General features: G+C 39.0%; 1 protein-coding gene and 1 long non-coding RNA gene across 2 annotated transcripts in view; one reads left to right on the plus strand and one right to left on the minus strand.

Moving 5' to 3' along the window:
• Positions 1-20,580, minus strand: part of SLC26A7 (solute carrier family 26 member 7) — a gene marked incomplete at its 5' end in the record, with an annotated part of 123,933 nt that extends 103,353 nt beyond the window's left edge. The window contains one exon of the mRNA XM_080801856.1: positions 20,388-20,580. Coding sequence (XP_080657982.1) covers positions 20,388-20,580 — 193 coding nt within the window. The remainder of the gene's footprint in view (positions 1-20,387) is intronic.
• LOC308341829 overlaps positions 787-26,466 on the plus strand; it is a 32,885-nt gene continuing 7,205 nt past the window's right edge. Inside the window, exons 1-2 of the long non-coding RNA XR_013966728.1 lie at positions 787-964; positions 13,136-13,280. This is a non-coding gene — a long non-coding RNA (uncharacterized lncRNA). The remainder of the gene's footprint in view (positions 965-13,135; positions 13,281-26,466) is intronic.

The following is a 26,466-nucleotide window of genomic DNA, read 5'->3' on the forward strand; positions in this document are numbered from 1 at the left end:
TCGCCCGTCTCTCAGAGCTCTGCGGGGGCTGTCTGACTTCATGTGGTGCAATTTGACAGCTTCTCTTTTTCTCACCCTGGTGTTTCTCTGTTGACACCTGCTCTGCGATTCTGTTAATGCCCAGACTCCCACATGTCAGCTCAGAGGAGAACCCAAAGGGTGTGTCTTTGACCTGTGACAGAAAAAACTAGTGAATACAACTTTCCTCATTTCTCCCAACTGAAAGATGGTCTGGAGGTGCAGGCCATACCTTCTTGGAGGGCACAGCCCCCATGCCAGAGCCATGTGACACCCTTGGAGAGAGCCAGCCCCCTTATAGGCATCTCTCGCCCCCACTGTCTCTCCCTAACAGTCCCTCCCCCTGCCCTCTGGGCTTGCATTCCTTAATTACAAAGTTGCACAGAAGCTCTCTGACTCAGGCTCCAGTTTGGGGGGAATCAGGCTAAAGTCACCATTGTGTATTTGTTTTTTATTACGTGATAGATTAGAAATTTTTATTTTAGCTATGTAACTAGTTACTAATATCACATGTTATTCAAACTGCCAAACTGAGAAAGCCTCTTTTGAGATTCTTGATAGCTGTAAGATTTCAGGGCATTTCAAGTTTTCTTGTGCAGAAATTTTAAATATGACTTGAGAACTGCTGACATTAATTACCTAGTTTCTTGATAATGCCCTTGTTATATTACTGTCCGATTGGTGTTATTTGATCTCTGTCAGTGTCAGCCATTTGTGGCAACCTCATCTTAGCCAGATCCCAAAAATATCTGCAGCCATGCCAATGCCACCAGACGGAAGAGGCAGGGCCTGAGGGAAGCTGAGTTGGAAAGAGGCAGCGTTCTTAATTAACTTCTGTTAAAATATCTCACCTGGGAAATCTTGCAAAAATATATGACCATGTGAAGACAACTGACCCTGGAAGGAGCACAAGCAAAGGGAGATGCAGTATTGAAGAGGATGGTTGGTAAGCATGGAAATACAAGTATGATGTGTTTTGTATGTGAATTACCAAGGGCAATGGGAGGACAATGAGCCTCCACCTGAGAGGCGTGTCCAGGGGGATAATGCCCTTGAATGAGAGAGCAAGCTTTTTTTTTTTTTTTTAAGATTTTATTAATTTATTTGACAGACAGAGATCACAAACAGGCAGAGAGGCAGGCAGAGAGAGAGAGGAGGAAGCAGGATCCCCACCAAGCAGAGAGTCCGACGCGGGACTCAATCCCAGGATCCTGGGATCATGACCTGAGTCGAAGGCAGAGGCTTTAACCCACTGAGCCACCCAGGCGCCTCAAGAGAGCAAGCTTTTAAGAAAGACGAACGAGTTGCGAGAATATCTTGTGAACATTTTGGAAGTGTGGATTTTTATTCCCTAAGGAAGAGGGGTTCCTAAGGGTGCACTGGTAAAGGCTGGCCGTGAAGCTGTCACTGGGAATAACAAGCCAGGGAGGACACACACTGTGTACTAGAGGAAGGGAAGAAGGAGAAGTGATAAAGGAAGGGTCTGATTTTGTGTAGCGATGAAGAATCACAGGAGCCAGAGGCAAGTGTGCAAGTATAAATTCAAATATATGCAACATATGCCATTTCTTTGCTTCTTCTTACCGTAATTATGGGGATTCTGAGACCCACTAATTAGGAAGAGAAAGAGACGGCAACAGTGGTCTCTGGTTTCCCCGTCTTGAACTGGGTCAGTATGAAGGACTTTCTCTGGGTCACTTCCATCCTTTAATATTTTTAATACTAGAGTTATTACCTAACTATATTCAAAACTGTAATTTTCAGGGTGGGGGAAGAAAAGAAGTAATCCTTGAACTTTAGTGACATAATTATATAAGTAAACATCAGACCAGGCCTGTGAGATTATATCACTTTTCAGGCTGTAATGATTGAAGTCATTTCAAAAATGGATTATGTACAGCCCCCATGCTCAGAAAGGGTTAATTTACTCCTTAAAGATAGCCCAGCTACTGGTGCACCTGGGTGGCTCAGTGGGTTAAAGCTTCTGCCTTCGGCTCAGGTCATGATCCCAAGGTCCTGGGATCCAGCCCCGCATCAGGCTCTCTGCTCAGCAGGGAGCCTGCTTCCCTTCCTCTCTCTCTGGCTGCCTCTCTGCCTACCTGTGATCTCTGTCTGTCAAATAAATAAATAAAATCTTAAAAAAAAAAAAAAGAGATAACTCAGCTACTTCTGGGAGGGCTTCATTAGCTCACCAGTTTCAAGTGGCTAAGTGTGTTCAGAACAAACAGTAAGGCCCCCATGAAAATGGGGACCTGTTTGAGCAGAGGAAAGGCACACTTCGCTAATCTCTGGCTCCGGACAAAACCAAGGGGCCCTTGTCTGTGCAGACCAGCGCAGACAGCCACAGTCCGGGGTTGGCACTCCCGCCTCACATAATGCAGCCTCAGAGACGGGAGCGGCTTGGCCACACAAATTGTACCAGAGCAATAATGAGCCTCCTGTCTGTCCAGTGCCATCCTCCAGCAATGCCCCCAGTTTACACACAACAAGCTACATGAGAATGATCATGAACCCACCGGATACAAACAGTCCTCAAAATGTTCTCTGACCCGGTCACGGATGTAAGTGCTGGCTCACAGGCCTCGCGCCAAACAGAACAATACAATGAGCTTAAAATGCTAATTCGCTTATTTGGCACCTCTTCCCACTCCCTTTCGGATTTGTTTTCATTTCTGTTTCTGTTTTTTAACTGGGTAGACAGGGAAGGAAAGAGAAGTGGGAAAGAGACAGAGGACGTGAACGTTCATACACTAAGTACGTGCAGATGTTCAATGACATCTGTCTAGTTTATAGCTGGAAGGAAGACTTGAAGTACCATCCTGGCAAATGTGGGAGGGCACCCTTATTCTGTAAGATGCCTAGAATTTCTCTAACTTAATTGTTTCAGAAGACTGCAGGCAATACTGATGATTTTCCATCTTCTTACCTTTCTTTTACCTCCAAGTAGCAGGACTCAAACCTAGGCGTAGGACTTAGGCATAGGAGGACATCTACCTTGAACGAAACACACACAAGGTGCCATGCACTTGAGGTACAGCAATTAACAACCCAGATAAAAATCCCTGCTTTTCTGGAGTTTACGTTCTTGTGGAAAATAAAAGACAGCAATCATAGCATCAAAATAACAGCACTTATTAAACACTTCTTTGGTACTAGATACTGTTCTGAGTACTTTATTGTCTCTCATTTAGTCCCCAAAGTAACTCTATGTACTAGGTGTTATTATTCCCATTGTACATACAGGAAGACTTAATCTTAGAGCAGCTAAAGAACTTGACCAAGTGATGTAGAATTCAAAATTGAGGCCTTTCTGATAGTTATCCTGTAAGTACTTAAACCTTTTACTGTGTACCCAAATTCACCTTCAATTTCATTAGAGATATAAAGGAACATGGGATATGAACTATAAGGTTCTTGCCTGAAACAATTACATGTGCAGTTTATAGAATGATCAGTATGGTCAAAGTTCAGAGATGACAGAGAAATATGGGAGCCATAGTCCCAGAAGGTTTTTTTGAAAGGTAAGAATTAAAGTGGGCGTTGAGGATAGAAAGAATTTTTTCCCACAAGTTGCCCTCATTCCTGAAGAGTTGTGAAGCATTTTGTTTTGGTACATCTGAGTTTATCATTAAAAATATTTTCCAGGGGCACATGGGTGGCTCAGTGGGTTAAGCCTCTGCCTTCGGCTCAGGATCCCAGGGTCCTGGGATCAAGCCCTGCATCGGGCTCTCTGCTCTGCAGGAAGCCTGCTTCCCTTCCTCTCTCTCTGCCTGCCTCTCTGCCTACTTGTGATCTCTGTCTGTCAAATAAATAAATAAAATCTTTAAAAATATATATATTTTCCAGGGGTTCTGTCAAATTTCACATGATTGATTTATTCTTTATGCCCTGGGAACTCTACGTTTCATAAATACATTTTACCATGTCAACCACACTCTTCCTAGTACTCTAGTACTCCCAGGGCACTATGATGCTCAGGGACCGTGACTTCTCATTCCCCTTTGCTAGTTCTCAGTCACTGAAATGTCAGTGTTCCCAAAAGTTGCTTTCTTTCTGGTTTCTCTTTTTGTTCTATGAACTAATCATGAATGATCCCATCCAACCCCATGGATATAATCTTTCCTGAAGGGAAACAACATCGTTCTAACTAGTCATTCCTAACTAGTCTCTTGCCTCTGCCAAGTATGTAATAGAAGCTGCTGCCAGAGTGATTATTCTGTAACACAAACCTTTGTCACACCCTGGCGTCCCTCAAGATCCATCAATGCTCTCCGTCACCTCGGAAAATAAGCCCAAACACTTTATCCATGTTACTGAAGCCTTCTGTAGTGTGGGCCCTTCTATCCTCTCCAGCTACAATTCCCACTGAATGAGATTACTGATGAGTATTTAAATGAACTGTTCTTTTATTCTTCTTACCTTCTCTTATGTTTTTTTTTCTCCAGTCTGTAGTGCCCTTCATCTATGGACTACCTGGGAAACAACTGTTTAGGCTTCAAGACCCAGTCAAGTATAGTTTCCTCTTGAAAATTTCCTTAACTACAAACCTCAAACCCACTCCAGCAAGACTTGATCATGCCATATAGTGCAGTTGTATATTCTTCATTTATACTACTACCAAAATTATTATAATTATCTAGCTTTTGTATCTAGGACTCCAATAAGATTGTGAGATCTATTGTTAAGGAAGAGAATAAAAACTATTTCCATTTATAAGCAAACTATTAGGTGTCAAGCAAGGTACTGGGATCTTTTTCATGGGACTCTGATAAAGACAGGAAGGGTCCTAGAAATGAAGTGATACATTTATCCAGATTTACCAGATACCCATTTAGCCAGGATATGAGGAGACAAACAAAGGATCAGAGACAAAGAAAGGTACTGGTTACAAGGCAGATGGAGACATAAGCAAGGTCAGGTAGTCAAGAAACTATATACAGTTCAGGAAATGAGGTTAATAAGTGCTTCACTGTGGAGACCAGTACCAACCCAAAGGTGCTGAGGCCAGTTTTCTAGGAGGTGCTAACCACATCGGGCAGAGTATGACTGCGAGCTTTGAGACTTCTCATAGATTCTGATGTTCTTTCCCCTTGAATGTTCTACCTGAGTAAATCTGAACAGGAATTGCCCCATGGCATCTTTCAGTGTTTTTCCTGAGTACCACGTTTCCTTAACACCCATCTAGAAAACACTAGACCATGGAGCAGCATAGTGCAAGAAATTTCACCCCACCTTACATTAATTGCTGGCTCATGTTTCTGCCTTCTCTTCTCCAGCCAGGTGTATTTTCTCACTGCCTCCACTGGGCTCAAGTCCACCCACCAAAATTTGAAGCCTGTTCATATACTGGGTAGAAAATTAGAAAAGACACTGAGATCTGTCCATGCTGCTGGCTTCCTAGATTGTAATGCAGACCCTTTTTACCCGGAATCTTGGACCAAGGTCCTAATCCTGCATTGCTCCTGGGTTTCACCTTAGCTTCTAACACTTTATTCCCTAGTTTTACCTTTTATCCTGCTCTCACTGGTGGACATCCAGGTGCTAAACTTTATACCCACCAGGATGAATTTGCATCTCCCAGCTCACCTTCCTGAAGTTGACTTCAGTCCTACTTTCTCAAATGGCTTGATTCTATCCTGCTCTCTCTTGTTACAGCTCCAACCTTAGCTCAAACAGTGGAGCAGAAGTTCTCAGACCCCTTCTCCCCACAACTCTCTACCTCCCAAGAGGAGGGCTACTAATTGGAGAGGTGAAAGTTGAACACTCCAATGAGGACACATTTCTCTTTTTTTTTTTATTTTAATTCCAGTACATTTAACATACAGTGTTAGTTTCAGTTATACAATATACAATATAGTGATTCAACAATTCTATATACTACTCAACATTCATTGTGATGTATACTCTTAATCCGAAAAGACAAATTTCTTGATGGGCAAAAGTATATCCACACATGTACGTTTTTCTCTCTTCTACTATTTCCTCTTCTATGCTCCTAATATGATAAAAAGACCAGGGCCCGCCTCAAGGTAAGCACTGATACATCTTTCTCTTACTCTGGTCACAAGCACATCTAAACCTCAGTTCTAGGTTGTTTTTTGACACAATCCAGCTTAGCTAGAGCTACGCTTTAAGCAGTAATGCAGCAGATAAAGTGGGACACTGGTTCCCTTCCCCTAAATGTTACCTGCATACATAGTTCCCTTGAGATCCTCTCCAGAGAAAGAATGATGAGCAGGACTTGATTTCTTAAAATGCCATTTCATATAATACCATATGTCTATACAAATCAAGTCTTGCCAGCTGTTTAAGACCGCCACTTGGATCTCTATATTAGCTCAGTTTTTACCACCAATTCATTTCATGTTATGTTATATAGATGGGCTTGTACTACTTTTCATGTTCCTAAATAAAAACACATTCTTTGGCAGCTGCCTAGCTTAAACAACCTACTCACAGCAGAAAGTGGCTGAAACCAATACTCTACAAACTTTCATTAAGAAAATGTTCCCACCCTTATGTACCCACACCAGATTGAGATCTTTAAGGCTGAATAACAAGATCATATTCTCATATACTTTGTACAAATTTCTGAGGAAGGGAAAATAATAAGGCCCTTGTGGGCTGGATTGTTGTCTTATACTTCTCTGTCTCTTTCCAAGAACATAGCAAAATACTGTGTATTCTTTCAAGTATGTTTTTTAATAGAAATGAATAAAGCACCCTAGGAAGACAGATTAGTATTCTTGAAAACAAAATAATTAGGTGGCAGTAGGTACTTCCAAGAACTACACATAAGAAATCAAACCCAAACTGTGTGGGTAATGATGAAAGTTTATTTCCCTCTGGTAACTGGTTTGTGGTGGTCCTAGAATTGTTATTAGCAAACCACAGTATAATCAACTGTCTGATTCACAGCATCAGTGGGCTCTGGGCTAAGCAATATTACAAGTGGGTCTCCCAGAGTAAATTTACATATATTCAATAACCACAACTACAGGCAAACAAAATTCCTATAGACACACATTCTCTAGGTTCACAGACAAAGACTATTAATCAAAGATCATTGGTTCTAATCACTAGAAGAATTAAGGCAAATCATATCATTCTTTCACACCATACATAGCTTGTTATACAGGTGAGAGCTCAACAAGAGTGAAAATAAAAAAAATTACCATGATCAAGAAGCTTCAGGATGAACAGACTAAAAGCTGGTAAAGCAGAAGGAGTAAGAGACCGAAAGTTTCCATGGGGAGAGTAGCCAACAAAAGCAGAGTGAACATAGGAAAATTTGGTCCTGTCTTCTCAATTATGATTTTTTTCAATGTCAACAAACGTTTGAGTACCTACTAGGTGCCAAATACTTTGATAGGAGCTGAAAGGGTTTCCCAGAACTCAGGACCTTCATTGCTGGAACCAGGATGGTTGATCACCCTAGATTATAAATAGTCCCTGTCCTCAAGGAACTTGTAACTAAGGGGGGAAATCAATACAAATCGAAAATGAATGCAATAGTTAGTTTAGCGGATAAGCGAGAGTATTATGGGGAACAAAATCTGTAATTCTCAACCCTAGGAACTCATTTTACTTCACTTTATTATCAGTTGAGGAAGCTAACTAAGGCCCAGGAAATTAAATTATTTTCCCTAAATTCCCCAAAATTCTAATTTAATTGGTCTAGCAGTTGAGAATAGGTTTTAAATGCCAAAGAGATTCTTTTTTTTTTTTAATTATGTTATGTTAGTCACCATACAGTACATCATTAGTTTTTGGTATAGTGTTCCATGATTCATTGTTTGCGTATAACACCCAGTGCTCCATGCAATACATGCCCTCCTTAATACCCAACACAGGGCTACCCCATATCCCTCATCCCCCCGACTCTGAAACCCTCAGTTTGTTTCCTGGAGTCCATAGCTTCTCATCTTCTTCATCTCCTCCTCTGATTCTCCCCCCTTTATTTTTCCCTTGCTTTTCCTCATGTCCACCATGCCATTCCTTATGTTCCACATATAAGTGAAATGATATGATAATTGTCTTTCTCTGCTTGACTTATTTCACTTAGCATAATCCCCTCCAGTACCATCCATGTCGATGCAAATGCTGGGTATTCATCCTTTCTGGTGGCTGAGTAATATTCCATTGTGTGTATGAACCACATCTTTATCCATTCATCTGTTGAAGGGCATCTTGGCTCCTTCCACAGTTTGGCTATTGTGGTCTTGTTGCTATGAACATTGGGGTACATGTGTCCCTTCTTTTCACTACATCTGTATCTTTGGGGGTAAATACCCAGTAGTGCAATTACTGGGTCATAGGATAGCTCTATTTTTAACTTTTTAAGGAACCTCCATACTGTTTTCCAAAGTGGCTGCACCAACTTGCATTCCCACTAACAGTGTAGGAGGGTTCCCCTTTCTCCACATCCTCTCCAAAATTTGTTGTTTCCTGCTTTGTTAATTTTTGCCATTCTAACTGGTGTAAGGTGGTATCTCAATGTGGTTTTGATTTGAATTTCCCTGATGGCTAATGGTGTTGAACATTTTTCATGTTTTGTTAGCCATTCATATATCTTCTTTGGAGAAGTGTCTATTGATGTCTTCTGCCCATTTTTTGACTTGATTATTTGGTTTTGGGGTGTTGAGTTTGAGAAGTTCTTTATAGATCTTGGATACTGGCCCTTTATCTGTAATGTAATTTGCAAATATCTTCTGCCATTCCGTGGACTGCCTCTTGATTTTGTTAATTGTTTCCTTTGCTGTGAAGAAGCTTTTTACCTTGATGAAGTCCCAAAAGTTCATTTTTGCTTTTGTTTCCCCTACCTTTGGAGACGTGTCCTAAAAGAAGTTGCTGTGGCCGATGTCAAAGAGGGTACAGCCTATGTTCTTCTCTAGGATTTTGATGGATTCCTGTCTCACACTGAGGTCTTTCAGCCATTTCGAGTTTATCTTTGTATATGGTGTAAGATAATGGTCAAATTTCATTCTTCCATATATAGTTGTCCAATTTTCCCAGAACCATTTATTGAAGAAACTATCTTTTTTCCATTGGGTATTTTTTTCCTGCTTTGTCAAAGATTAGTTGACCATAGAGTTGAGGGTCCATATCTAGGCTCTCTATTCTGTTCCATTGATCTATATATCTGTTTTTGTGCCAGTATCATGTTGTCTTGGTGATCACAGCTTTGTAATATAGCTTGAAATCAGGAAACATGATGCCCCCAAACTTTGCTTTTCTTTTTCAACATTTCCTTGGCAATTCAGGGTCTTTTCTGGTTCCATACAAATTTTAAGATTGTTTGTTCCAGCTCTTTGAAAAATGCCATTGGTATTTTGATTGGGATGGCACTGAAAGTATAGATTGCTCTGGACAGCATAGACATTTTAACAATGTTTATTCTTTCAATTCATGAGCATGGAATGTTTTTCCATCTTCTTGGTCTTTTTCAACTTCTTTCATAAGTGTTCTATAGTTTCTAGAGTAGAGATCTTTCTTTTAAAAGATTTTATTTATTTATTTATTTGACAGAGAGAGAGAGAGAGAGGCAGTGAGAGAGGATACAAGCAAGAGGAATGGGAGAAGAAGCAGGCTTCCCGCTGAGCAGGGAGCCTGATGTGGGGCTCAATCCCAGGACTCTGGGATCGTGACCTGAGCAAAGGCAGACACTTAACTACTGAGCTACCCAGGCACCCCTAGAGTACAGATCCTTAACCTCTTTGGTTAGGTTTATCCCAATGTAGCTTATGGTTTTTGATGCTATTGTAAAGGGAATTGGTTCCCTAATTTCCCTTATATATAGTATAATTCCCATTATACTATATAATGTATAGTTACATTATAGGAAAGCAATTGATTTCTGTGCATTGGTCCCACATTACTGAATTGCTGTTTGAGTTCTAATATGCAGCCAAGGTTAAGAACCACTGAGCTACAGGGTTGTGATCTCAGGGTCCTAGGACTGAGTCCCACATTGGGCTCACTGCTCAGCAGGGGACCTCCTTCTCCCCCTCTCTCTCTGCCTGCCTCTGTGCCTACTTGTGATCTCTGTCAAATAAATAAATAAAATCTTAAAAAAAAAAAAAAAAGAACCACTGAGCTAAACCCAGCCCTGATAGATGCCAAGATACAATCAGGTGAAGATATAATCTATATAGAGTGAATCCAGGGGGAAAAGCTATCCATTTAAGAAGAAGCAGTATGTGCAAATGTCCTGAGGCAAAACAAGCATGATCCTTTAGAACACTAAGCAGTTCAGTGTAACCAGAACATAGGGTGAATAAGTAGTGATATGGTTGGAAAAGTGAGATCCAGATATTGAGGGGCTTTCAAAAACATCTTCAGAAGTGCAGTGCTATCTAATGAGAGAAAAGTTGGCTATTTATAGCCATAACTACCTTCTAAATAGTGTATGCTTTTATATTAAATACATTGTTCTTTGAATACTTGTGAATTTGGACAATCATGGTTCCATGAGCTGAGCCTGAGAACATCCTGCCCTAGTTCTGATGAGACTGAATAAGAGGAATGAAGTGGTACTAATGGAAAAGAATAGTAAGTGTTGGGGAATATGATAAATTGGAAAGTCCAGGCCCATAGAAAGGGTACAAGCACTAATAAACTTCAGCCAACGGTGTTCATTTAGAGATATGAGTCACTTGTTTTAAATGATTACATTTAAACGAAGGGGGAAACCCTCTCCATTTTAAAATGAAGTCTTCTGATATTTGAATGTCAGCTCCCAACATGATACAAGTCAATAAACACACACCTCTGATTTCAGTTCCAGGGACACATGAGGGAAGTGATGAGAAGAAAGATGGTTGGCGAAGTGAGAGAGAGACCAATGAAACAAGGGTGTTCTATGGAGTCAAACACCAAAAAAGGCCCAAAAGCCATTGGCAGAGGTGTAGCTAAAGGAATTTAAGACAAACATCCCCATCTAACTCAAAAATTTTTTGTTGTAGTTTGAAATAAAGAATACAGAGACATACTATAAACAAGAAGACATTCTAACTGGCATGGAAGGAATGATGGTGGCTTTTAATTAAGATAAAAGCATGGGCTCAGGAGCCAGAAAGACAAACATCAGAACACTCCCTCTATAAAAATAATTAATTAATTAATTAAATTTTAAAACTTAAATAGTAAATGCTCCAGATTTGAGCAAATATGCCTTTAAACTCCTTCTGAGAGAAAACGTACATCTTTTCTCTGTCCTTGGAGATGGAAATCTTATTATGTACTTAAAATGTAAATATCCAAGAAGATAACTTCCAGCTAAAGCAACCCTGTACAACTGCCTAGGGCTGAAAAATAAAATAAAACAGAAAAGATTGTTTTTTGGGAAAAAAAAAACACAAAAAATCCTCTGCTTTATAGAAACTGTACTACTTGGCACTACAAGCAAACTAATCCATTTTCTTTCATTTGTAAAATACAGATAATCATAGTATCAAACTCTTAGATTATTCTGAAGTTTAATTAATATAATACGGAATGCATGTTTAGGACCATTTGTGGCACGTTTTAAGCACTCAGCAAATAAAACAGTACCTATTAAGTACAATAGTACAATATCTATTAATACTGAGGTCTAATATCTAATTAATATCTATTAATACCATTAATACCAATGATCACAAAGGCAACGGACATCAGGTATATTTAAGAGATGTTAAGAGGAAAGAATTTACAGAACCTCCTCAGCTGAATACAGTTGTTAAGGGGGAAGGGCAGTAAGGATCATTCCCAGTCTTCTGGTATAGACAACTGGGTAGATGGGGGTGACTCTTCGTATCATACAGAATAGAGGATAAGGACTGATTTTGAGAGGGGAAAGTGATGTGTCCAGCTGTAAATACGTCCCTGGGAGACATTAAGATGATGTTTAATAGGCAGCTAGATATTTACATCTAGGACAAAAAAAGAGAATATTGTGCTAGAAATATATTTTTACAACTCACCAACAGAAAAGTGGCAACTGAAGCCAAGGAAATGGATTAGCTCATGAGAAACAAAACGTATAGAGAAAAAGATGATCGAGAACAAAGACTAGAGGAACAAGCTATTGTGTTTTTTATTTATAGAAATGGTGTGAAGCTGAGACAGACCTATGCTGAGCTCATGGCTATGGAGGGGCGTAGAGTCATGCCTGGTGGGCAGATATCTCTAGTGGCAGAAAAGTTAGAAGAGCTCCTGTGAGGCCACCTTCTCTTAGGCTTAGAATGGCAAAGGATAGATGTGCACAGTGCTGCCCTGAGCAGGGGTGGTTAGGGTTAGAGATGGCATTTACTGTCATTGAGGACAGCAGAGCTGAGAATGAAGGGGAATAAACGGTGTGAAGATGAGTAAGCCTGGTTACAGACCTGCGGCACTCCACTTTTCACTTTTATTGCCTCCTAGTCTTTAGTAAAGTCTCATCCAAATATCTGATCTGTGTGCTCCCTCTGCCACATGGTACAAGTGGTACAAGCTATTGTTCATTGATGCTCAGGGTCAGTGTTCAAACACATCTCCTCTCCCTCTTTCCTCTGAAGCAAGTCTAACGGGGGCAGTGAGAAGCTCTCCAGGAAAAGAACAGGAGCCCCACCTCCCAGGGGCAGAGCCCTCTTCCGCTCTCAACCGGAATCTCCTGGTTTTTATTTCATCAGCAAGGTGACATGTTATCATGGGAAGGGGCACCTGAGCGGCATATGGGAAGAGAGGCTAGGGCATTCTGTTGCCCAGAGTCAGTTCCAGTCCTACTCAGGTTAAATCTGTTCTAGTCGAACAAAACTGAGGAACAGAAGGCAGTGAGGGCTGAGGGATGGACCCCGGCATATGTAGATTTGAACCCCTCTTAAGCTGCCCATTATATAGTGTTCTGAGCCTCAAACTCCTCTTCTCATAAAAATAAAAAGTATAGTGATATTTATCTTGCTGGGTTCTGTAGAATTAGAAAAAATTGTGGGATACATTTAAATTTAACAACACCCAAATGTGTAGTTAAGGTGATTAGAAGTAACCCAACTTAAACCCAATTAAGCAATTAAAAATATGTGTTTGTACATGCAAGTAAAAAGTTGAAGGTATACTAGCTGTCATCAGGACTGTTTCTCTCTGCTATGCTCTTTGCCAGGCGGGATTCGTTTTCCAGCTGCGGAGGCCCTGGGAAGCTACAGAGGCACATCAGCCTCCCTGCTAGCAGTCCCAGGACAAACAAAGGTGTCTCTTCTTGAAAGGTCCACACATACGCTGGGATCCAGACTGATGGAACCATTCAGGTCATCTGTATTACCATTATCATTTTAAAACAAAAAATGACTGACTTACTGCATAGTAAATCCACGCCCTTGTGTCTAGGTGGCAGATCTCTTTCCTGAACCTGTCACTGGCCTGATGTATGGGATTGTACCAACTACCAAGGCTTTAGCCATAAGCCTTCCCCTGGACTAATCATTGTGTCTGCATCCAGTTCTCAACACTGATGCACAATAGAGTCTGGGACAACTTAAAGAAGAAAAAAACATAATGCCTGAATGTCTGGGAACCCCTCCCAGGAAGTCTGATAATAGCTTGATAATGGGACCCAGGTATCCATATTCCTTGAAGCTGTAAGGCGGTTCCAGTAGATCTGCAAGGTTGAGAATCTGGTTGAGGGGGACCCAGCCTATAACCGGCCTTGACTCCATCACTAGAGTCAAAATTCCACCCTCATATACACATTTACTAAACCACATATACTAAAAATGGATATAGTCACTAACAAAAATAAGAAAGGATCCTAGCTGGTAAAAATAGAAGTCTATTCATATATGGGCCACACAATTTATCCTCACACTCACTGCCAATCTATTTCATTGGAAACCTTGCTAAGGTCTGACACGCTAAAAAGGAAGGTCATGATTCTTCCATGTGAACAATTCTAAATATTACCAAGAGCATTACTCTAAGTGCGGAAGTACGTAAATGGCCCTTTACTACACAGATCATCATCTTTTTTACATTTAAGAAAAATAAAAAGAAAACCAGAAGTATCGAATGCAGCCTGGAGTTATAATGTGAGGATGGGTCACAGGATAAAGGGAAACGGAAGAGAAAAGCCAGCAAAGAGTTAGTAGCTTGTGGGCATATTTGTATAAGGATCAGGACAAGTATACTTTAGACTTATATAGCAATATTTTGCTGTCCTTGTTTCTGGAGAAGAGAAAAGTTCCTAGCAGGAAGAAATCGTCTAGGGGGTTAGGTTAGAGAGACGTAGCTAATGCCAGGATTCTGAATCCTCAAGGCTGAGACCATGCAGCAAAAAATTCCCAGACAAGCCTTTCGTCTCTCCAAGGCGGTATGCTTCAGGAATTTCCACTTATTGTTCCACATGTCCCTAAGCTGCCCTCAGGAGTGCAACGAAGCTCAGCTTCCACACATATGTTTCAGTGCCAGTAATGCCACACATTCTGCATAATTGTAAGGAATATCCATCTTTTGTCTGCGGCCCAAAACACTGTGGTTTGAACATCAGGCAGCCCTATGGCAGCATAAAATTTTCATGGTTTGGGAACACGATTTCTAGGTGATCCCTTGGAATGCAAGGCAAAACATTCTCATATTCCTTCTCAGTGGATTAGCTTCTTACATGGCAAGTCATGCAAGTTAGGGCTCCGCCCTGTCTCAGTGCTTGAGTTTTCAGGTTGGAAACAAAGAACCTACTTCCCCCCAAGTGCTTGCTTGGGCTAGAATGTGGTCCAAATACCCTAGAGACCACAGCCTTGTAGTGCTTAGCTTGCCCACCATGTCTGGGACATGTTTTAAATCAATGACTTTCTCTACAATGTTTGCTCATCTTCAAAACACATTCTGTAGTGAGGTCCCACAGTCAGTTAAAGGAGATTGTGGTAGATACAAACTCTAATGGCTTGTACCTAATGGTAATGATAAGAGCCTCCAGATTCGTTAAATAGTTTTTTTTTTTTAAGATTTTATTTATTTATTTGACAGGTAGAGATCACAAATAGGCAGAGAGGCAGGCAGAGAGAGAGAGGAGGAAGCGGGCTCACTGTTGAGCAGAGAGCCCGATGTAGGGCTCGATCCCAGAACCCTGGGATCATGACCTGAGCTGAAGGCAGAGGCTTTAACCCACTGAGCCACCCAGGCGCCCCTCGTTAAATAGTTTTAAAAGACAAATTGTTTCTAAGAAATACTTGAACATGCCAAAGGAGGGTCTAAAGTTTCTCTGCCTTTGCAACGAGGACACCCATACTTTTATTTATTTACTTTGAGGAGGTGCAAGCTCCCCTTTTAGCAGTCTGGTAGAGCCTGTGGACACCTTCCCAGAAAACTCTTTTAAAAAATAATTAACAGAGAATACAAAGGATTATAAAGAAATAAAGTCTACTGGAATACATTAATCCAGGTACGTAGACCTAAGGGTTCTGTGGATCTAAGTTAAGAACCTAATCTTATATAATCTCTCTGTAAAGGTTTTGTTTAGGGATGAGTTCAGACATTCATGGGCCTGGGCAGGTAACAGGAGCACTAGCAGGAAGGGTGGCTTGGCACAAGTGAGTAATGAAGAGAATGGCAAAATGCAAAGTGTGTGCCCTGTCTAAAAGGAGTCCCCTCTCTGACGTCCAAAAGATTTTTGCCAAATGGGAATGTGAGTCCTGTATGGCCATGTTTTCCCCCTTTTTAAAAAAAAATTTTTTTAAGATTTTTTAAAAAAATTTATTTATTTGACAAGGAGAGAGATCACAGGCAGAGAGGCAGGCAGAGAGAAGGGGAAGGAGGCTCCCCACTGAGCAGAGAGCCCGATGCGGGGCTCGATCCCGGGACCCTGAGATCATGACCTGAGCCAAAGGCAGAGGCTTTAATGCACTGAGCTGCCCAGGCACCCCCATGTATTCCCCCTTTTCAAGAGAAGCCAGGCATCTGGGTTTATATATGAACTCTTCATATTTGTTGATGTTGGCTGGAGAAAATATTAGCACTTTGGGGGACAAAGGAAATCTATCTTTTACCATATTTGTCTGGAGGGCTGCACATCTGTAACCTCAGCAAAGTAAGAGGAATTGGAAGAAATTAATTACTCATATTTGTAATGTATTTTTTTTACTAGTAGTATTTCTGTTGCATATATTCTGAAAATCTAAGAACATTAATTTCCTCCCTCGAGTGGTAACGTGCTACTATGGGACAATCAGAGGCAGCAGCAGCTAAATTGTTTTGTATACTTCCACCAGATATTTATGGAAAACCTACTCTATGTAACAGAAAATATACAAGTTGGTAATAACAGGAAGATTAAAACATTATCTTTGTTTCCAGAGCCTACAGACCACTGTGGAAAAGGCTGTATTGAAATATTATAATACAATCTGTTAAGGCCTATCATAGAGATACCCAAAAAGTACAGAGGGAGTAGGAGGGAAGAAAACGTGCATCTTCCCAGGAGACTGAGACGGATTCTCAGAGGAGAGCTCTCTTTGAGAAGACCTTAGTATCAAAGGGCCCAGATTATTAATGATCTAATAAATTCTTCTGAAGAACTGGACTTTTATCCTAGAAGAAAGAGAGGATTGAAGATTTTTGAACAGAGAAGTGCTGTGTTCAGATTTTTATGATCATTCTGACTGCAATACAGAGTATGGCCTACAGGAGGAGACAAGGGAGAAGGAAGGCCCACAGAATGATGACTACAATGGTTCAGACAGTGAACTAGGCCTCAGCAGGAGGCATGAGGAAGACTACCCAGTTGGAAAGATAATCGGGGACTGATAATAACAGAACCTAGGGGCTGACTGTGCGCTAGTGGCTAAGTGGCAAAAGACAGGAAAGATTTGGAAATGGCTCTTGTGCCCTGCTGTGAGACGCAGGCTAGTCTAAGATGAGAGCCTAGTCCCTGGAGCCTGACTACTTGAGTGCAAATCCTAACTCTTTTGCTGTGTGACTTTAAGCAAGTGACTTATTCTCTCTGAACCTCAGCCTTGTATATAACGTCAAATATTCTTACAACAGTGTTTACATTCGTGACTAAAAATTACTGCTATTATTATTGATTATTATAATTCTGGTTAGGATGGTGGTGTTATTCAGTTTGTTTTCAAAGACTAAATGTTGCATTTGAAGCACTTTTAGAAGGGCATGTGTTGTGTTATATGCAACTAATGAATCCTTGAACACTACATCAAAAACTAATGATGTACTACTATATGTTGGCTAACTGGAAAAGAAGAAGAAGAAGACCCCAGGTTCGCACAACTGAATATGCAGATCTCAGGTTTATAAGAAAGCTTCATGTGAAGGATGGTGGTAGTTAAAACCTCTTGCGCTGATTAAATAGCCTCCAGCATTCTTGGAGAAGAAGTCCAGAGGTTGAGTCTCTGGGACACAGACGCTTAATGGGTGGATAGGATAGGGTCAAAATCTGCAGAGACTCACAGGAAGAGAGGGACAGAGGGGTAGGAGCAGAAAAATGAAAGAGCAATGTCTCAAAACCAAGACAAGAAAGTTTTAGAAAGAGTATAGTCAATACAGAAAATGCTTTACATGAATTTAATATGATGATAACTGACAATCATCTGTATGTAACAATTGGGAAATCTTTAATAAAGTGATTTAAAATACATAATTTAAAATACCTGACCTATAGAATACATTCACAGGTTAGTTTCCATTATTATTCTCAATTTTAAATGCATTTATAGAGAGGGAAGAATGAAAACTACTGGATTGAACCATATAACTTTCCATATTTGTAGGTAAAAAGTGTTAAATTCAAAACTTTCATATAATTCAACTATGCTGAGTAACTGAAAAGCTGCTTCAAAGCTCAGTAGAGTGAAAACAGGTATTTGTTTCTATTGTGTTGTGACGCAAGAGCAGAAATTACCCCTTTCTTCTGATTTTCCCAAAGAAATAGGGCTGATAATGATTGCTTATATTCACATAAATAGAAGCTAATGATATCTAAATGCCGTTCTTACTCTATATTCTATGGTAGTTATTTCCCTCATCACTCACCTTCAAGTCTAAAAAACCTCAGGGATGAAACTTAAATGCAAAAGTAATTTGAAGGGAAGGATATTCATACCTATCCCAAGAAATAGCTTCTATTACTAATAACATTGGTCTAATGAAAAAGTCTAGTTATCTTGGCAGTGTAGTGAGTAAAGTATAAGATGTTGAAAGTGTTGGCTTTGGAATCAAGTCCTAACTCTACCACTTATCAGGTGTGAGGTCCAAAGAAAATTACTTGCTTTTCTAAGCCTCCATTTTCTCATGCGGAAAATAGAGAAGAGACTGCTGTCTCTTGGGATTTTGTTAGGAAAGGGGAAGATAATGAATAGGGGGGTTTAGCACAGGGCCCCTGACAACAACAGTAATTTATTTATATTTCACTTTTTATCTCCCCATAGTGCGTAAGCCTGAGAAAGTTTGAATTGTCTTTAAAGAGTAGGTACTTTTAGGAGGATTAGTCTTTTCATATATCAAGAAAAACCCTAAAGATCTTTCTAGCAGTTAGCCTTGACCAGTCACTGGTAGCTTTCCAAGAGAACCAGCAGCCAGATCCATAACTTCAGTGTATAGAGCTGAATAAGCTTTGTGCTTCTCCTCAGTCAGGGGCTGGCTAGTGTGTTTCTTTGTGATCAGTGAAATATATGACTCATAAAACAAAATCCCTCAAAAATCTACATCCAAATGAAAGCCGTACAATTAACTGCCAAGGACTTATACATAAATACTATTGCTAAGGGTGTATCATAGGCATTTATCACATCCCCAAATTTCCCTATTAACTTGATATTTTACAGAGATGAAACTACAAATTGTTTTAAAAATACATTTCTTGGGGCACCTGGGTGGCTCAGTGGGTTAAAGCCTCTGTTTTCGGCTCAGGTCATGATCTCAGGGTCCTGGGATCGAGCCCCGCATCAGGCTCTCTGCCCAGCAGGGAGCCTGCTTCTCCCCCTCTCTCTGCCTGCCTCTCTGCCTACTTGTGATCTCTCTCTCTGTCAAATAAATAAATAAAATCTTTAAAAAAATACATTTCTCTTTCACTCTACATTAAATTAAAGCAAAATAAATGTATAAGATATACTGACACTATCTGGTGAAAAAGCCCTTGGAAGTCAATCACCTAAGATTCAAAACACATAGTAGTGTCTCATTTTGAATTTAAAATTGAATAAAAACAAGGCTGAAAATGCCCTAACCTATTATTTACTTTGCATTTTTATTAAAGATTACCATGCTTCACTGTTGGCAAAATGGTCATTAAAAATGTAATATAAGACTATTCAGGGAAATAGAATCCTATAAAGTATGATAGTATTATGGATCTTAAAGTAAAGCCACCAGTGCAGATGTTCCTAATCATACTAAAAATACAAATACACAAACCAGTTTGTTCCAGCTACAGAATAATTCAGTTAAAAGAGTGCTTATAATTTAACAGTATGAATAATAGTTGAAGCCAGCGATACAGTAAAACTACAAGGAAATATAAATCTACAGAGTCTATGCCAAGGAAAGTGTTCCAAATCCTCAAGGTTGAGAAATTGGTTTCTTTCCTTGCTACAGGTAGGAAATTATTACTTGAATTAGAAAAAAAATCAAAATAACACTAATAATAATACAACAAATGTACCTTTAAGGCAAACAACATGTGCACACACTCAAGCTCACACACACATGTATATATCACTTAACTTACAGCTTTCACCAAGAGAAACACATATCTAAATCCAGAATATCACTAAGAATCTGCTTTGGGAAAGTTAAACTCAGACTTCTCAACCATATAAATTTCTTATTGAGAAATAAATACAGGACGTAATGTAATACAGAATTAAATCAGCATGCACACTAAAACATAAGCTCTAAGGACATACAGGATTCTCTTTGCAAATAATGATCTTGGCAAAGAGCCTCCTTTATGTACAGAAAGCTCTGTTCCTTGCTTACAGCAACTCGTAAGGCTACAACAGGTCATTGTGTGGTGCTAATTAGGTTTACAAACTTTACGTACAAGCCAGGAGATATTTTATAGCCTGATTCCGTGAAAGTAAGGAACTATTATCAGTAAGGTCAAACTATAAAAACTCACTTTCCTACAATTACTGATCTTTTCCTCTTACATAGTATGAATTTTAACATTACAAATACATATTAATGCTATTCAAAAATTGGTTGTGCTTAATAGCTTTCAAAAATAGAAAAAAAAAACCCACTAGAAAAGCCTTCGTGTACAGGTATTCCGTGTGGTTATTTCCCCCAGAGTTAATGAACTATCCATTTCACTAGCAAATTATAGCTCTTGGGTCATAATACTCTTCCAAGAAAGCGAAGTGACATCTATTCTGCATAAAACAGGAAAATCAAATGCGGTACATTACCTTGTGTCACCTGTTGAACTGCCAACATTATCCCAGACATGGTGTCTGGAAGCAAGTTTTCTTTCAGATTGTAGTGTGGTGCCCATTCCAGAATAGGCAGACGCCTTCGACACCACTGTTTAAAGTCTTCGCAATGGGGGGTTTGCATCTTGCTCCACAGCATGCCTTTCTTTTTCCTCTTTGTCCCTGTCATTTTTCAGATGCCCTCTTGTAGAAGTAAACTTCTTTAGACAAGAAAAAAAAAAATTGTTGCAGAACACCTCCTTTCAATGCCAGGCTCCAATGCGTCTGTGGTTTTTCAATGTCAAAGCTATCCAGAAAACAAATCAATAAAAGAGAGAGAGAGAGGGAGAGAGAGATTAACAGAAACACTTAAATATATGCAGCCAGGCTGTATGCCTTATTGTGGTGAAGCTGATTATTCTAGATAAAAGGTATAGATTTAAAACCTTGAATCATTATCTAAACAAGATGGGGAAATGGTTCCTGTTAGTGTATGATTTTTCTGAGCTTGGGAAAGTAATGGGTTCAGTGTTAAGCTGGTCTAGAGCTCTTTTGCCAGTAATTCCCCTTATATTCACTGTAGTCTTATGTTTTTGGCTCCAATCCCAATGGCTAATGAGGTAGTTCTGGGCGTGTGTTGGAAGTGGGCTGGGTTATGCTAATGCAACCAGGAAGCTAGTCCAGTCTCTGCCCTACAAGCTGTGCAAAAACATAAAACTGCCAGAGGGGTCTATCGCGCGAAATACATTCAGACAATCTAGGCTTACTTTTTGAGAAAGTATATATTTTCAATATATCAGACAACTGCCAGTTCTACAAAATTCAGAAAAAGAAGAGGGTATTGCTAAATATCCTTATCTTTTTTATTCCCTGGGAGATGAGCTTTTCATTCATACAGAAACATTCAGACAGCCGCTGCCCAGTCAGAGAACGGAATAGCCAGTTCTCACAAACAAACTGAAATTTCATCTCATGGACTGAGAAAATAAGCATCTCACTATGAACAAATACTTGTGGCAACAGTGCTTCCCTGCCTCTGACATTGTTCATTTAATTTTTCTCTAAATCATCTAATTCTCACACTCATGCTATTGTAACTAGACTTTCTAAAGGAATAATGTATGGTTCAAACTATGGTTTAAAGTGTCCCCAAATATTTTTGTGCTGCTGCCTTCTTTTCACATGACCTTTGGGGGTTTTTCTTGTTTTAGGTCGTGTGTTACATTTTATGATAGGACAGGCTGTCAAAGATTTTTATTTTATGATTATTTCCCCCTACCCCAGAAGAAAAACACTGCATTTATGAGCTGTGCCATTGGAATTAAACCAAAAAGACAATATACTAACTAAAATCGTGAAGCCAAGAAAAAGAATATCATGTACAAGTTTGTGCAGCCCCTTTAATACCTATTTATTGAGAGAGCAGAAATCTGATTTCTGAAAATCTTCAAAATAACAGAGTACTTGGAGCCCTTGACTACATCCAAGCTCCTCTACTGTACCTTTTTCCATTGTTTTTAAATTAAAGTAGAGAACTATTCTCTCTGCTTTCCAAATATGACATGGCTTCCTATATGTGCAAAAACAACTTTCTTTATAAATACAACAAATCCCAAATATGTAGGGATGCTGGTACACTTCATTCATATGTACAGGATAGAATTTGTTTTGCATTTTTCCAATTGTTTACATCATGTTAAATTAACAAACCCTTCCTTAGTTTAGATATTGAGTCCCATTAGAGACTGAGTCATAGCATTTTAACCCTATCCCTTGGTATGAAAGATAAAACCACCAGATAAGTAAATCCAGTCTCTTTTTGTTTTATTTATTTGTTTACTTATTTTTAAGATTTTATTTATTTATTTGACAGAGAGAGAGATCACAAGTAGGCAGAGAGGCAGGCAGAGAGAGAGAGCACTCAGGAGCTGGGGGCGGGAGGGTGGGGGTGGGAGAAACAAGCTCCCCACTGACCAAGGACCTAGGTGCAGGACTCAATCCCAGGACCCTGGCATCATGACCTGAGCCAAAGGCAGACACCCAACCAACTGAGCCACCCAGGTGTACAATAAATCCACTCTTAATAGAGATGCTCCTTTGCTTTTCCTTCACAAACAGCAATCTTTAACTTTATTTTATATACTACATTCAGTATACAAACAAAGATATATATGCATGTATGTATGCTTCTATAATCAAAATTAACACTGAAGATATTTTTTCAAAACAAATCTAGATCATAAATTCAAATCTATACTGACAGAAGTAAAAAAAAAAAAAAAACTTGACCGAAATCACCAAGCAACAGCTATGATTTGTGTAATTTCAATCATTTTTTTAAAAACCCTTATGTTAAATATTTATCACAAAGAATTCATGTGAATGGACTTTTAGAATTGAAGATGAATCTGTATGGAAGTATCTAAGTATATTAGTACTAGCAAATGTTCTAAAATATCCTAAGACCAGGAAAGAGGAGAAATTAGTTTGATAAAATAGTTCTGTTGTATTTCAATAAAAAAAAACTCTTTTAAAATACAATAAATCTTTCCAAAAAAATTTTTTAAGTATAAATCTGGAATTCCAAAATCCAGAATTTTTTTCAATTTGATATGCTTGCACATTTTTAAAAACATGCGAAAATGTCACTCCAAAGCATGGTATCACTCCTATTTATAACCAACAATACCAAGAAACCCTATGAAGAAATTTATTCACACCCACAAGATTCTCAGATTACTTTGATCCAGCCCATAAAATTCAAGAAGACTAAATATATTTGTTCAAAAAGTTTCAATGACTAAAATTAGCTTCAAGTTCAGTACTGTGTATAATCTATATGAGACAGCTCTTCCCAAATGTCCAGGCAACACTTATACAATAAAAAGATGACCATATCCTCCACCTCTACCTCTTAGGCAGAATGACATAAAAATTCTTCTTCCTAAAATAATATTTTGATCACATTGGTGACATTTTTGAACTTCCAGTGATGTCCAGTATCAAACTCATCAGCACAAGCATGTGACTCTATTCCATTCCCCTACCCACCTCTGACTAGCTTCTCATCAAATCCATTTAATTAAGTATTTATTGAACACCTACTATTTGCTAGATTCTGTGTGAAGGGCTACAGAAATGGAGTAGAGTGGTGGGGGCGGGCAGATTGTCTTCACTTTCTGAGAGTTAGCATTTAATGAACAAAATAGAAAATGTATAACTAACAGACTCAAAGCAGAATGGGATAAATTAATAAAAGGTCACACAAGAATGTGATGGTTGCCCAGAGAAGGGAGAGAATTGCATTGCCACTGAGAAAAAAGGCTTCCCACCTTACTTAGATCCTCTGTTCCAGCAGATAAGTATAATCATGGTTCACTCTTTAATAGATCTCTATGCTAATTTCCCTTGTTCCATGGTCTTTTCCCTCATCTAAACAGTTTACTCAATGATACCTCTTCCAAGAAGCCTTCCCTGGCTTCCCCCATAGTTCTGTTCATACTATACACTAAACACCCAAGTAGTCCTGAAGCTATTCATGGGTGTACAGCTATAGTCATTTTCACTGTCTATTGGTTTTCTTCTTTGAAATCTATTTCATTTGATTTTATTCAATTTGGCTCATGAGATTGTAAATTCCTTGTGAGTAGGGATTAGTCACATAGCATGTTTTGTCTCTTTTCCTTAGGAAAAGTCTGGGAAGTCTAAGAACAAGGCACCCAAAGAGTAGATGTTTGGTGAGGGCTCTCTTCCTGGTTTGTAGACAGCCACCTTCTCATTGTATCTTATATGGCCAAGAGAAATAATTCTTGTCTCTTTTCCTCCTTACAAGGTCTCTAATCCTATCACGGAGTCTCTACCCTCATGACATCCTATAAATGTAATCATTTCCCAGAGTTCTCACCTCCTAGTACTATTCCATTTACTGTTAAGGTTTCAACATAAGAATATTGGAGGATACTCCAGAACTGTGAGAAATAAATGTATGTCATTTAAGCCACACAGTCCATGGTTTTTCTGTTACAGCATTCTGAGCAGAAAAGGAAAGAATTGAAGGATATGGAAGGAAGGAAAGAAGGGAGGAAGGAAGGAAAAAGGAAGAAACAGTAAAAATAGTAGTTCATTGAGAACTAGTAAAAGCCCTTTCTCATTTCTGACCAACAACTGATACACAGTAACTGAAATATACTATGGCTGGGGACATATCATGATTTAAGATTTGAAAATGCCAAAAGAGGGAATTACCCAGTACACTGCTAGAAATCCACCCTTCTAAGAGCTCCATGATTGTGAGTCTATAAATACTGCTTTAGCTTTCCTACTTCTAAGAGCATTAACATTAACATAACACATGTTAAAGGAAATATGTGTAAATTGGAAGGTTGTGACTGTGCTTCTCTTATGTATCCTCATTTTCCAGCTACATGTCCTAAGTAACTTCAGTTATTGGCATAGATTGTAATTCTTTGAATTATTTAGACCATTTAAATTTATATGATTGTTGATATGGTTGGGTTTAAATCTACCATTTTGCTATTATTTTATACTTATTCCATCAGCTCTTCATTTTTCCTCTCCTATTACCATCTTTTGGATTACTTTCTATGATTATACTTTATTTCATTTGTTGTTTTATTTGCTATAACTCTTAATTTGTTGATCACTTTAGGGCTTATATTGCACATGTTTGACTTATCAAAGACTATCTTCAAGTGATAGCACACTACTTCACATTTAGTATAAGGACCTTACAACTGTAGCCTTCCACTTTCCTTTGTGCTATTATTGCCATAGATTTATATCTACATTATTACTTTCTGTCTTAAAATTGCTTCAAAGACAGTTAAATAATTTTAAAATTCTACTATATTTACCCATTAAGTTACCATTCCATTGGTCTTCATTTTTCCTTGGATAGTTCCAGATTTTCATCTGGTATTATTCTCCTGTCTGAAGTACTTCCTTTAACATATCTTCTTGCGAAGATTTGCTAAATAAATTCTTTCAGGTTGTATATATCTGAAAAAGGTTTTATTTTGACTTTTTAAAAATATTTTGTTTATTTATTTGAGGGAGGGAGAGAGAGAGAGAGAGAGCACAAGCACACAAGGAGGCTGGGGCAGAGAGACAAGCAGACTCCCTACTGAGCAGGAAGCCTGACTCAGGGCTCTATCTCAGGACTCTGAGATCATGACCTGAGCCTAAGTCAGACTCTTAATCAACTGAGCCACCCAGGCATCCCTATTTTGCTTTGTTTTTGAAAGATATTTCCATTTGGGTATAGAATTCTAGGTTGACAGAGATTTTCTTTGTTGTTGTTGTCCCTGTCGTGTTCTTTTTGTTTGTTTTAGTACTTTAAAGCCATTGTTCCACTGTCTAGCTTTTTCCAACAAGAAATTTTTTGTCATCATCTTTGTTCTTCTGTACATGTTGTGTCTTTCTTCTCTAGATCTTTTAAGACTCTGTCTTTATCATTGGTTTTAAATAATTTCATCATGCTGTATCTTAGTGTTTCTTCCTTCCAGCATATTTTGTTCCTTTTTTGATGTATGTACTTGGTGTTTGTCAAGCTTCTTAGATCTATGGGTTTACAGTTTGAACTGTATTTGGAAAATGTCTGACAATTACTTATTCAAATATTTTTTTCTGCCCTACATCCTTTGGAGACTCCAAATAAATATACATTGGGCTACCTGATACTGTCCCACAGTTTGCAGATGTTTTTATGCATATTTATGTCGGCTTTTTTTGTTTCATTTTAGGTAGTTTCTATCGTTGTCTTCAAGTTCATTAATCTTTTATTATGTAATTTCTAATCTATTGTACATTCCATCTGGTGTGGTTTTCATCTCAGAGATTAAAAGCAAGACCTGAAAGCATTTTACTGGTAGGTGGGACCAGAGGAACATTTATTCCCACTATTAAGAAACAGCCAAAGTCACTACCTGATGCTCTGTGGATCATGAGATTTTCACTCAGCCTGATGGAAACATGAACTATTCCTGACACTGTAGGAATCCCTAGGACTGTTCCTTCTAGCCATTTCCCTAATGTCTGTAGGTTCCTCACACTTTTG

Source organism: Martes martes (genome assembly GCF_963455335.1).
Source record: "Martes martes genome assembly, chromosome: 4".
Taxonomy (NCBI): domain Eukaryota; kingdom Metazoa; phylum Chordata; class Mammalia; order Carnivora; family Mustelidae; genus Martes; species Martes martes.